The sequence below is a fragment of the Benincasa hispida genome, chromosome 12 (genome assembly GCF_027475165.1).
Source record: "Benincasa hispida cultivar pf3 chromosome 12, pf3_genome.v1.1, whole genome shotgun sequence".
NCBI lineage: Eukaryota > Viridiplantae > Streptophyta > Magnoliopsida > Cucurbitales > Cucurbitaceae > Benincasa > Benincasa hispida.
The window spans coordinates 7,429,082-7,443,271 of record NC_143489.1 but is presented as its reverse complement, the minus strand read 5'-3'; the positions used below and the strand labels follow the sequence as shown (position 1 = coordinate 7,443,271).

Sequence of the window (14,190 nt, the reverse complement as noted above, 5' to 3'; positions counted from 1 at the left end):
AGCCCAGTAAGTATCCTTGCAAGGGTTGCCACATGTATTATTTAAGAGATTGTTTATTAAGTTTTAACATACTACTTTCTATATGATCAGTATTTGAAGAAAAAAAGAATTCATCTTAATGTTTGGTGGCATATTATTCATGTTGTTCTTACAATCATCGTTTCAATCTTGCGAAGCTCTATTTGATCTTAGGGGGGCCTAAGGAAAAGTTGATAAAGAAGGGATTCTCAAACATAGGGAGATCCTAAGGTATCATTTATCAATAATGTGTTCCCAAGACTTAAGGAAGCCTAAGTTCTCAGGTGAAGGGAGTTCATGAGAAGGAAGAAAGATATTCTCATAGTGAGAGGGAGCCTCACACACTTAGGGGAAACCTGAATGTTACATCACTGATATTCACATACTTAGCGGGAACCTAAGTTCGAGTAAGAAGAAGTCTCACATCTAAGAGAAGCCTAGTGATTAAATAAGTTAGACTCTACATGTGTCACTGTAATCGTCACGAATTACAAATAAGCACAACGTTATAAATGTTTGACTTTTACATATCAGTGAATTGTCTTTCCAGGGTAAACTGCCCCTCAAACGTAGATGGTCAAACATTGAACTGGGTCACCAATTCCTATATGTTTATTATTGATTTACTGTTTGTTACTCCATTTTTGTTTATGAATTCGTTAAGACGTCTTGTGTGACATCTACGACTTGTGTGACCAACCTCTTCAAATTTTCAAAAACAATTGTTTTAATTAGGGGAGTTGAAAAGTGAGATTATCTTGCCACTTTGCAAAATAATAATAATAATAATAAATAATAAAATAATCACACGTAAGAGATATTAATAATCACATTGATATTGGTGTGATATTTACTCAAACAACTCAATTTGATATTTGGATTAAAGTTGCGGTAAATTGAGTATGTTTTTTTTTGAAAATTATGTAAATAACATATAGCTAGAGATATAAAAATACACACTTGGATAATTTTGTTATAGTAAACAAAAATGTCATAAATAGAAACTTTATAAAATCTTACTATTTAAAATTGAAGACTTTGTATTGATTAAAATTGTCAATCAAAATAGTGTGCATTATTAACTCATATTCCATGTGAGAATCACGTGATCCTCCAAAAATGCAATGACTTTACCAATAAACAATTATTTTGAGGAAATAGATTAGGTCAGACCACAGAAATCCATTTATTAATATATTTTATCAAGCTTTTGAAAAATGATATGTACTCTTGAAACCTATTTACATTTTAAAATATAAATTAATAAATTAACATTTGAAATATCAATATATTTTCAATGACGCGTCGAACAACTTATTCAACGTTAAGTTTCACTTATAAAAATAATATCTGTACAATAAAAATCTACCTAGGATTGAACTTGGTACAGTGTTTAAAAATTCTATTATTTTCTTTTTTTTTATTATTAGGAAGGTTCAAAATAATCAATGACTTAAAAAATCCGATTCAATCAATCTAACTTGTATGATTCGAGTTAAAGTTATAAACCTATTTAAATTGAATTATGTTCGAATACCTCAAAACTTTGAATTGGGTTGGTTTTTGGGTTCATCTAAAATTAGTTTAAAAATAATAAAAATATATTTTACCATTTATCCTTTTTCCTTAAAATAAAAATTTGAATAAATGACCAAAATAATCTGAAATAACTCAACCCAAATATTTAATAGTTGGATCGGTTTGAGTTGTATTCATTATTTACTTTTAATTATTTGGGTTGAAATTAAAAAATTCATAACCCAAATAATTGAATTCACTTTAAAATATATTTCAAACTTGATCAAACTCAACTTATGAATATCCATATCTTTCAAGACTAACATAAAACTACTTTTAAAATAGAAATCTCTTAGAATTTTAAACGAAAATTAGGACATCTAATACGATGAGACACTGATCTATAACAAAACTTATAGGTCAGGTTTAATCATTTGGTTTTTTGTTTTTGTTTTGAAAATTAAGTATATAGACACTACTTTCACTTCCAAATTTTTTCATTTGTTATCTACTTTTTACTAATAGTTTAAAAAAACAAGCCAAATTTTGAAAACTATAAAAAGTAGTTTTTAAAAACTTGTTTTTATTTTTTGGAATTTAACTAAAAATACAACCATTGTACATAAAAAAGATGAAAACCATGGTAAGAAATGGAAGAAAAATAGATCTGTTTTTTAAAAAAGGTTTACCAAATGGAGTCTAAATTTTTATATTCTATAACTAACTTTTTTCCTAAAATTTTAAGGAGTTTTTAATTTCATTGTAGTTTTGAAACATTTATCGAAAGTAAGAAGTAATATTACAATATTATTAAATAAACCATATAGTTCATGAGATTTTTTCAAGAATAAATTAGCCCAAAAAAATCTCCATTCTCCAACTTCTTTTTTCCATTGAAAATCAACAAGAAATTTCTTTTGAAAAAACAAGTTAAATAACCAAAATTTCCACTTCTTAAAACTGTGTGTAATATGTCAAAATTGTAGAAGACATATTTTTTCAAATTAATTTAATATTAAAAAATATATATAATAGTCAGAAACCACGTTAGGAACGTCCTTCTGGGAAGAAATATTCCCATTGACCAAACGTGATATAACGGAAAAGGTGGAAGGGTAATCTGGTCTTTTCATAATTTCACTTTTTTTTTTTTCCCTTTTTCTGAAAATATGGTGGCCGTTGACTAATTTAATTGGATGCCATATTTTCCGAATTTTTTTGACATTTGTTTTCAGTTTAATAAAAGTATATATTAGTTTGGTTGGTAAAAAGATGGACACGTGTTATCAAATTTGGGTACTTGCAAAGTGCCACCCATGTCCCACGTGGCTCCTCCACAAAAAACTAAAAACAAAATTTATGTTTTTCTTCTATTTTCTTGAAAAGAAAAATAAAATGAAAGTTTAAATTTTGGACTAATCAAAGATTAAGTGATCTTTCTATTTGTTATTTGATAATAATCTTGATTTTTATTTTTTTAAAAAGAAAAAAAAATCAAATTTTAACCTAAACCTGTCGAGTTTCATCGATTTCAATCCTAAATTTTAAAATAAAATTTTGCACAAAAATAAGTTTTATCAGAGTATAAATTAACTATTTCATGTCATATTTCTCTAAAATTTTATTAAATATCAAACACATTTTTTAGGGCAAATTGTGAAAATCATCCCTAAAGTATAGTAGTAGTTATAATTACATCCTTAAACTTTCAATTGTAAAAATTAAATCCATAAACTTCTATAAGTTTTAAAATTGAACCCATGGATTTACAGTAATGGTAGAAATTGAACCTACAAATAATAAAATTAAACTCTCAAACCAATACAAGTGTTAGAATTTATACAATTATATAAATTTGAAGGTCCAATTTGATCCAATTTTAGCACAAAGTTTGAGGGCTAAGTTTTTGAAATTGAAAGTTAAAAGGTATAATTACAATAATCACCATACTTTAAGGGTGATTTTTGCAATTTACAATTAAAAAAAAAACCAGTAAATGCATGAGAGATGACTTCTTTTATCAATATTTGGAGAAGATCTCATTAAAGGGTAAAAACTGCAACCATTTTTAACATTTAAAGTTAAGGTTACAACATAATTTTTTACAATCAAGAATAGATATTTTTAAATTTAATTGGGACCGTCGACATTTTGAGAAACATTTTTCTTAGTTTAAGTTAGCTGAAGAAGAATTGACATATAATTTTTTTAAAGTTTTTTTAGTATAAAATGGGTGAAAAGGAATTTAAACTACAAACATCTTGGTCTTTCGTATATATTGATACCAGTTGAACTAACTTCTTGTTGGTTAATCCCTTCGAAATTTAATCGACTGTAAACTTGGAATAAATAACTTTTACTTAATTTACCAACATGAAGATGAGAATATTTCAGCAATATTTTAGTATTATTTAAGCTTACTTTCCATGTCATTTTTCTTTTTTAATGTTCAAGGTGACTAAAAAAAGCCTTTTTCATTGATCTCAATTATGCTCCAAAATGGACTTTTGTGGCATAAAGTTATACGACTTTATTTAATGTGTGACTCATATTTATCTTTGTCGAAAATTACTGTTAAGCAATGAAATTATTGTAAGTAGTTTTTTTTTTCTCCCCATTTATATCACTTATATCAAGAGATAATCTCACATGTTATAATAAAATTAGTAATTTTTCATCTCTAACCAATAAAATGACTCGAATGAAATAATATAAATACAAAGTTAATTTTTATGAACCATGATATGTAATTTTCATTTCAATCTTTTTTGTTTTGTTTTTTTTTTTTTAAAAAAAAAAAAACTCAATGGATAAAGTTTAACTTAAATGTAAATGACTTAACCTATGATGTTTTTGTTCAAGTTTAAGAGCTACCATTAAATATTGAATCATTTGAGAATTTTTTTAATAAAAAAATTGGTTAATATTTTACAAACCTTCTTTTTGCATGAATCATTATTATAATATCGAGTATAATTTTAATTTAGAGTAATTATTTTAAATGAAAAAGTACTATAAATATTCTTAAATATAGCAAAATTGTTATAAGTTTATCAATGATAAATTTCTAATCTAGCAATAGACAATGATATTTTCTTACATTTAAAAATAAGTATATTAATTTTCATATATTTGAAAACAACCCTTTAATGTAATGTATAAATTATCATAATATATATATGATGGTTTTTAGAGAGAGAGAGACCTATTAGAAGTAGGTTTTAACTATGAAATTATATTAAAAGCAAATACTAAAATATCGATGTCGATGTCAATATCGAGATTTCAATTTTACAGATATATCGATAAAATATAAATTACCGATTTATATTTTTTGTAAGTAATTTTTTTTACAAAAATTGTTTAAATTTATTCATCTTTTTAATATAATTGGACGTAGGGGATTCAAATCACAAAACTAATTGCTATTTACAACCTGTATGCTAATTGAGAGTTTGACAATTTGTTTAGATTAATGATTAAGTTGTTTTTGCTCACAAATTAAATTATGTTCATTTCTCGTGAAGTTGAGACAAAATACATAAATGACGTGAAGTTGAGGTACTTCACGAGACAAATTTAAATCCAAATCATTAACTTAGTCAGCAAGTCACATCGGCATTTAAATAATCTACTTAGATAGATCTGTTAATTTAAACAGTTATGTTAACGAAGATAGCATTTTAAATCTATTATTGAAAACTTAAAGACTAAAATGACTAATTTGAAACTTAAGACATCAAATGTACCTATTCCAAAAAACTTTCGGACTAAAAAGATATTTTTTTCTAAAAGGTATTAAAGATATCAATGGATATATAATATCGATATCAACCCTTCAATTTACATATATATATATATATATAGAGAGAGAGAGAGACTAATATTTTGACATATCAAGGTATATTTTCATCAAATATGTCTTGAAAGTGCACTCCAATATGAAAATTGAAAAGTAAAAATAAGAAATAGAGAGTCTAAGTCCAATGATTAATGTAGAATGGGCAGTTTTGTTTGAAATTTAGCCAAAGAAAAAAGATTATAAATTAAGGTAATGGGCTACCTTCACAACAACCAAACAAAAGAGGTTTCAAGAGTCCTTGTTGGGTTTTGAAATGGGGTCTTGTCTTTATTATTATTATCATGCATTTAAAATAATGGGACCCCTTCTGGGATTTGATTATGATAAGTTTCTTCTACATTTTAATAAAATCTATTACAATTTTTTATTCAAACAATTACTTAGTTTTCTTTTTCTTTTTCTTTTTCTTTTTTTAAGAAAAAATAAACACAATATAATATCAAATAACAACAAAGTTATAAGACAAATCCTTCCAAGCAAACACCACACGCAACATCTTTCACAACTAATTTGATAACATCGTCAAATATATTATTATTTTAGTCATTGTAATTTTAAATATTTGAATTTAGAGTTTTTATATTTAAAATAATATAAAGTTTACCCATTCGAAATAAATTTGTTATCGAAGTCAATTAAATAATAACAAAAAAATTATAGAAAAAAAGGATATTGTGTGAATTTTTTCAAAATTTATAGAGAAAATGTTCGTCTTTTTTATTTATTTGGAAAAAATCAATAATAAACTTATAATAGGAACTATTTTTAATATATATATATATATATATATATATATATTTATATTGGAAAGTATACAAATTAAAATAGAATATTAAAATTATATTTTAACCAATTTTTTTTTTCATCATATACAATTTTCTAAAGCGAGTTTGTGATTTGCTTAGAAAAATGGATGATTTGTGTAGAAGGATTTTTTCAATAAAGTTCTTTCTTTTTTTTGAAAAAAACTAATTGATGGTTTTTTCATAAAAGTACTTTTAAGTTTTTTTAGTGGAAAATTTATCTTCTTTCAAAACATGTTTTTATTCAAATCTTTGAATATTAAGGCTCGAGAGTGAGTTTGAGAACAATTAAAAAGTTTATGTCTGATATGAACATAACATGACTAACATAAAATATGTATAATTGATCAAAAGATCACAGATTCAAATCTACCCCATGGTATTGAGGACTTCTTAGAAGTTTGGAGAGAAACCCTAATTAAATGCTCTTCCATAAAGCATTTAAAGTGTTCTTTTAGTTTTCTAAAGTTTCTAAATGACTTTTAACAATCAAACTAAAGGTTCAAAAGATTTTGAAAAAACATTTTAATAAGTTAAAATATAGTTCACCCTTTCAAAGGTCATTCCAAATTCACCCTCTAACGTTAAAAAATATTACTTTATCCTTTGTTTTTATATGTATCCAAAAATAAACTTCTCCAAAAGATACTATAAAACAACCTAAACCCAAATTACCACCCAAGAATTATATGTATAAATCCTATTAGAGAGCAATAACAAAATAACATTGCATTAAACACACAAGCATATTGGATAAGTTAAATTTTTTGGAAGTAAGAAGTTTAAAATGTCGCATTTACCCTTTTGTCATATTCATAGTATAGGATAGGGATTATATATGTAAATTAAGTGGTGTTTATTTGTTCCAATAATTGAGGCTTACAAAAATCCAAAAGTTGTGGTCTTCAACATCTTAATTACAACGAAACACATTGATCTTTAAATTGAAAATGAAAGCAAAATGAGCGATTTGAATAGGAAATCAAGAGAGTAAACACAGAACCCATATTAAATTTTTTTCCTAAAATGACACTTGGCACCTCAATTATATTGGTAGAATTAAATGGCAAAATGAAGTAAGGGATTTGTTATTAATTGGAGCCTTACACGGCTAGATATACAAAGAAATTTTTTTAAGTATGCTTTAAATAATTAGAATCCCTTAAGAACTAAAGAGGTGTTACAAAATTTATAACATAGCTGAGTTTTCTTTTATTGTTATCTATAATACATATGGTTGAGAATTGCTCAAGATAAGACAAAAAATCCACGAGTGAACCCAAGCTCATAGAATACCAAAAAGAAGACATAGGAGAGCACGCATCCCAAAAAAGAAAAAAAATGTCAACACCTTAAAATATGAACCAACCAACCGAGTCTACTAATCAAGAAATGACTAAACTGCTATAAATAAAAGACTTTAGGCTTATAAATAGTCATATCCAATTAAGAGACCTAACGGTATGAGAATCTCTTATACAAATCAACTTGAAGTATCTTGAAACCAGATGAGAGAGAAGAAGGCTAGAGTTCAAGACCACCGAAAATTTGTAGTGAAATCCAACACGAACGAGATTTAAACAGCAACATATATATTGAGCTGTAGAATTATTGAAGGTGTTCCCTGTACCAACCAAAAGGCAATTTAGTGGCACACGCTTTCACTAGCCACACCCATACACATTTGGCTAGAATTTTTTTTTTCCTTTTAACTTATAAGTTTGGTTTGTTTATGTTTCTTTGTTTACTAAAGAAAAGAAAAGACAACATGTATCAGACCTTGTTAATTTCAAATAATTGGTCTAACATGGCCAATAATTCATCCACCAAGAGTGAACAAAGAATGATTTTTCTTCCCATCTAGAAAATGAATTTATTTTCATTTTGAAATAAATTAGACTTAAAATCATTATGGAGAACTAGAAAAGCATTTTGATGTAGCCTAAAAGAGATAAAAGGAGAACTCTCTCCAAGAATCAAGATTGTTGATCTTTTATTAGAATGAATAACCTGTTTTATACAAGAGGAGAAAATTCCTATTTATAGACTTTTACTACAAGTGGAGTAAACAGAGAATTAATCTAGGATATTACCTAATTATCTAATTAACCCCTATTCTTCTTATATGATATTTCAATCTCAATTACCCAAAAAAAAAAAAAAAAAAAACTTACATGCATCCTAGCCTGCCGCCCAACTCATCTGTACAACCCACGTGACAATTTTCTTTTTCTCTTATGTTGTGGTTAGAGTGGACTAAAAACAATTGGATGAAACGCAAGATGCACCTAAGCAATGAGAGTCAAATTGATCTTCTTGTGAAAAAACAATGAAGTTGAAATCTACAACTTCTAAAAGCAGCCCATTTCTTTCACTTTTCAGTAAGTAATACAAAAAGGTTTGAAATACGCAATAAGACAATAAGAGTAATATACAAAACGCAGAAATGGGATTCAATTATAATGATTTACATTAGAGCTCCAACTTAAGCTTTAGAAAGGAACACAATAACAGAAACTACTCATCAGTTCTCACTTCTCGGCAGCTTTTTTTTTTTTAATAATAATTAAATGGCAACAAATACTTGAACCATGTCGATAATTAAGATAAACAAACCTGCAGATTTACGGGCGAGCCTTTTTTATTCATGATGATTTTGATTTTGTAGTCATGTATGGAAGATGGGTGTCCAAAAAGTTCTCAGCCGCTCTCCTAATTGTATGTAACATATGAACAAGATATCGTTGTTCATACCAGGTGAAAACTACTTTCGAATTCTTATGCCGGGTATATCTTTCAAACCCATCTTTAGAGCTGTCTTCCTGAAAAGTGCTGGTGGCTTTTGGAGACCAATTGACTCCGAAAATTGTTTGCCAAGCTCAACCAGAGTAGTTTTATCTCTGCCAATTTCCCTGATTGAGTTGTAATAACCTAGCCATGCATGATATGCACCTTCTTTGATGGAGGTATCAATCTTTGCCATTGATTCCTCTACCTGCAAGAATAAACATTCATATCATATATTGGACCACAAATGCGAATGAGTTTGTTTTTATAGCAAACTCAATTGATTAAGGAACAATTGAAAATATAGCAATAAAGTTCAAAGCATTTGTAGATATAGCACCATGCAAAAGAATTTGCAAATATAGCAAAATTCGGATCCGACACCCTAAGTTTATCAATGATAGATCATATCACTAGTAGACATCTATTAGCAATAGAGTATATCACCAATAGAATTTGCTATATTTGCAAATTCTTTAAAATATTGCTACACACTTGATTATTATCCCTAAAAGTGATACCCATTGCCATTACCCAACTAGTCTAGTTCCAACACTGTGCAAAGAAGGCTTCTTTTTATATTTCCTTATCGGTTTCGAAAACTTGAATGTCCTCTTCTTGTCTTTTAAAGACAATGAATATTCATTTCACTTGTGTTTTAATATCCACCAAAGCTAACAACAAAAGACATCGATTGCTTAATAAAAAAACCTTTAGCTTTAAGCCTGAATCCAACTGGGGCAGAGGGCGTCTTTCAAGAGGCAGATCTTTTAACTCATCGAGGAAATATCCCTCCCATGGTGCAACCAACAAGACACCTTGACCTTCTTTGCCTTCACGTCCTGTTCTTCCAAGACGATGTATATATTGCTCCCTGTCAGATGGTACGCCCACCTGTATATTTCCATAATAATTACATAAATGATAAGCATTTGCTGGAAATAACTACGAAAATAAGCTTCACTTCACTAAGGTATTAATAATAGCTCTTTTTTGTAATAATGACGGAATAAACCCTAAAAGTAAACAATTAATACAGGGAAAAAAATTAGTTCAAATTTTGACCCAAGCCATCATATGCCATATGATTGTCAGGAATTTTCAAAGTAAAAGTGACACTTGATTAATGCCAAAAGTAAGCAAAAGTCATCCATTCAAGCAAGGAAACCAAAATAATTTATCATTAATCCTTCATCGTACCTGTATGACCAAGGTAACATCAGGGTAATTCATACCACGAGCTGAAACATCTGATGTAACAAGAATGAGCCGTCTTGACTGTTTGAATTCATCTGAGATACGTGTACGATAAAGTTGTGGCTTCCTGGAGTGCATCTCTCTGACATTCATTTTCATTTCCCGTAAAAGCACATGGAAAAGTGATGTTATCATCCCTGTTGTACAGAAAACTATAACCTGAGTGAAAGTATGAGGTCAGTCTACCCTCTACAAGCAGTTTGAAGAAAACATTGCATAAGACGAAAGAGAAGAGGAAAGGAAAGAGAAACTATTCAGTCAACCTTGTAATCAGGAGTGCACGAGATATGTTCCTTCAAGAGATGGCATACAATTTGAAAATGAGATTCATGTGGTGCTACAAGACATGACTGCCTGACCTACATATGGGAAAATGGAAACTTTTAGTCTTTTTTTCACCATTCTCATTGCAGAAACAAACTTGATGTTTCTTACTTTCCAAAAAGAAAAGGGAAAAAACGCTTGAAGAAAGGAAAAAGTTTCAAGTGATGTTATCTTGTTTACCTGAGTAGGAGTTTCCACACAACCAAGGCCCACAGTATCAACAAAAACATGTTCTCTTTTCAAAACTAGCTGAGATATTCGACGAACCTGCAAGTCCATAATCACAACCAAGATTTATGAAGAGTTTTAAATTAAAGACGCCTTCTTCCCAAACTCGAATGAAGAAGAGAAAATGATCTTACCTCCCTTGGAATAGTTGCAGAGAACAACATGGACTGCCTTCGGCGGGGCAAACAGTCAACAATTTTCTCAATGTCCTTGCGAAATCCCAAGTCCAATAAGAGGTCAGCTTCATCAAGTATAAGCATTGTTAACCCCATCAGTCGCACAGACAAGCCAGACCTATCCTCAACATGGTCCAGCAATCTGCCAGGAGTAGCAACTACAATCTGTAAAGGAGCATGAAATGAAGTGAATAAACAATATATTACAAATTTACAATTATATAAATGTTTGTCAAAGACAAGAAAGAAAAAGCGTCTTTTTTCCTTCACCTCTCTTTCCTGATAGCCATTATTCAAGAAAAAGAAAACTACAAAACTGAACATCTTTAAACAGGTATAGCATGGAAGGAGAACCTGGCTGGGAAATGATTCTAGTCGTTTCTGATCATCTTTAAATCGAGTGCCTCCAACTAGCGTTTGCACTCCTATGCCGTCATGGTACTTCAGCAGAACATTTGCTTCTGCAGCAATTTGACTAGCAAGTTCCCTGGTGGGGCAGAGAATCAGAACAGAAATTGGAGGCACCCTTTGATTATTGCTGCTACATGCAGCCTTCAAAACTGCTTCAATGGCAGGAAGCTGTTTATGTTTTAATAAAACGTTGAAACAAAAAACCTAATACACTAAACATCAAGTTTTAAGAAGAATTAGAAATGTACCAGAAAAGCAACGCTCTTTCCACTACCAGTTTTTGACTTGACCAAGGTATCCTTCCCTGCAATCATCAAAACCACGATTTTCTTTTATTTTAAACAACGATTAGGAAGCTTTAGATCCACCCCCGGTCAGCCTCATAGTCATTGGAAGTGAAAAGTTATAGAACTTGGAAGGAATCGGTTCAAATCATGATCACCTACATAAAATTTAAAATTCTAAGAATTTACTATACAATGAATGTTGAAGGGTCTAGTGGTTGTCTCAAGAGTTAATCAAGGTGCACGCATACTAGTCAGAAACTTACCATTACATATAAAAGATTAAAAAGCTTTGAGAGGTGTTCAAGTTGTACTCTGCTTTGGTCAGATCTATTGCAGTTTAAGTTCTAAATTGACAATGCAACAATAGTTTGGAGAGGAATGACAATTTTCTTCATTATTCTTTCTCTCGAAAAGATTTCGAAATGAGAAGTAGTGGGCTTTCAAGAATACCAATGGATAGAATTATATTTTCCTTAGGGTATCAAATAATAACACTAGTCCCTATCCACATCCAACAAAACAAGCAAGCAGAAATACGACCGCGGTACTTCCACAATGAAAAAAGAATTCGGATGAAACAGAGGGATGAAAAAAAAATGCCAGAGTTTATGCCAAACCTCGATGTGTATATGGATCTCTTACCTTCAAGGCAAAGAGATAGAGTAGCCTCCTGTACTCGAGTCATTCGAACATATCCAGCAGAAGAAAGTGCTTTGACTGTCAGTGGAGATATGCCACACTCGTCAAATCTGGTGAAAACAAGATACAGAATCACCTGAATGCATTTATTCAACAATTATATATATATGTGTGTGTGTGTGTGTGATTCCCAAGAATGAGGGAAACGGACATCAGAACCTTTTCTCAGTGAAAATTATCTCCTCCCTCTTCTCACCTTCGTCTTCAGCTGCAGCCTTTTTGCCGAGTTCATATCTAAGCAAGTCAACTTGCTCAGCAAAATCACTTTCTTCATTATATGATTTTAGAGGTACCCTCCTCTTCATTTTCATATCACATTTCCCCAAGGAAGCACTACTCCCAGTTCTCAAATCTTTCCAACGTCTCAAATCCTTATCCACATTACTCAATTCTTCTTCGGAGTCGTCCTCGCTGCTCGAACTCCCATTTCTCCAAAATTTCATCTTCCTCTGTGCTACAGCCTTCCTGTCATCGCTAATACTGTTAAGATTTCTTGATTTCACATTTTTATCAGGGCTACGTGCTAACTTATTCGCAAAAGGTTTTATTGAATCGACACCTGAGTTATAATCCGTGTCCTCATCACTCGATGAACTCTCATTCCTTCGAAAGCTCCTTCGACTCTGCACTGAATAGCTCCTACCCTTCAAATTATCGCCATACGTAAACTGAGGCCCTACGGATGCATCATGTTTCTCCGGTAACAATTTCTTGACGTCGATAGGCGATCTAATCGATCCACTCCGAACACTCGATGCAATCCGTCTCGATCCTCCATGAAATTCCGATCTCGGTAGCGGTGTCTTCAATGGACCATCATCTTCATTCCAAAAATCAATCGCTCCCTCTTTCATGAACCTGTTAGCTAGGGCTTTAATATGCTCGCTGGGGGTCATTGGGGAGTAATGGGTAGAAGGGTCCGAATTCTTCGAAGTTTCATGAACACCAGCAATCTTGGAGCGTATTTCGGAACGAACTCGAGCCTGGTAGAGCTGCTTCTCCTGTTCGAGAAGTCTTTTCTCCTTCTCTTTGGCTCTTTTCTCATGCATTCGCTTCCATTGCCACTTGTTGAGGCCTCCGGGGAAGGTCCGTGGACCACCGCCCATAGACCGAGAGAATATGAGCTTACATAGAAGGCTGGAAAAGGTCCGATGACGGTCTAGAAGAACCGACGAAGTCATTGTTCCAGCGAGAAACAATAGTTAGAGGGAAGAAGCTGAGGGGTTTAGGGTTTAACGGGAGGGGGCTGGAGGAAGAAGACGAGGGAAATTTTAGCACGGAATGATTTTGCGTTGTAATGTACTTGTGGGCCAAATCAATACAAGCCCAGGCCCGTTTCTAAGCCCATCGTTGGACAGTAAAACAATATGGAAAATTGAAAAGAAAATACTCGATTATGTTGGAATTTTTATTTAAAATCTTTCGATAATTATGTAAAGTATAACTATTATTTTCCATAGCAAATCATTAGGCGGTGTTTGGGACAAATAGTTAGTTATTATAATTGAATTATAATATATCATATTTGGGATATAGATTATTTTAATTTGTATTATAATAATATGTATTTAAGATGTAAACTATTTTAATTTGAGAAAGAAATAGTATACATTATAGTAAATAATAATAAAATGATTAATATAAATTAGTAAAAAAAAATTGAAATAGTGTATATGTGTACATATCGCTGAGATTAAGCTAAATTATAAAAATACATATATATATACAAATAAAAATCTCACAAACTTTCAAAATTTTCATTAATATATTTATTTTTTAAAAAAAAATGTTAAAAAATAACATTAATATTTCCATATGAG

General features: G+C 30.4%; 1 protein-coding gene across 1 annotated transcript; it reads right to left on the bottom strand.

Moving 5' to 3' along the window:
• Nucleotides 1–8,587: 8,587 nt before the first annotated feature.
• LOC120068174 (DEA(D/H)-box RNA helicase family protein) lies at nucleotides 8,588–13,643 on the bottom strand. The gene is made up of 10 exons (XM_039019880.2): nucleotides 12,530–13,643; nucleotides 12,314–12,420; nucleotides 11,633–11,688; nucleotides 11,328–11,552; nucleotides 10,932–11,138; nucleotides 10,750–10,836; nucleotides 10,509–10,604; nucleotides 10,189–10,404; nucleotides 9,700–9,882; nucleotides 8,588–9,196 (listed from the first exon to the last, which is right to left on the bottom strand). Exons 1-10 carry the CDS (start codon nucleotides 13,549–13,551, stop codon nucleotides 8,966–8,968), a joined length of 2,430 nt encoding a protein of 809 aa, XP_038875808.1. The 5' UTR covers nucleotides 13,552–13,643; the 3' UTR covers nucleotides 8,588–8,965.
• Between the last annotated feature and the right edge of the window lie 547 nt (nucleotides 13,644–14,190).

Excerpts from the sequence above, each read along its gene's own strand:
- LOC120068174 (XM_039019880.2), bottom strand. The coding sequence starts at position 13,551 with ATGACTTCGTCGGTTCTTCTAGACCGTCATCGGACCTTTTCCAGCCTT. Across the intron at positions 11,689-12,313 it reads TCTATCTCTTTGCCTTGAAG|GGAAGGATACCTTGGTCAAG; the intron begins GTAAGAGATCCA and ends TGATGATTGCAG. Across the intron at positions 9,197-9,699 it reads ATTCAGGCTTAAAGCTAAAG|GTAGAGGAATCAATGGCAAA; the intron begins GTTTTTTTATTA and ends TTATTCTTGCAG.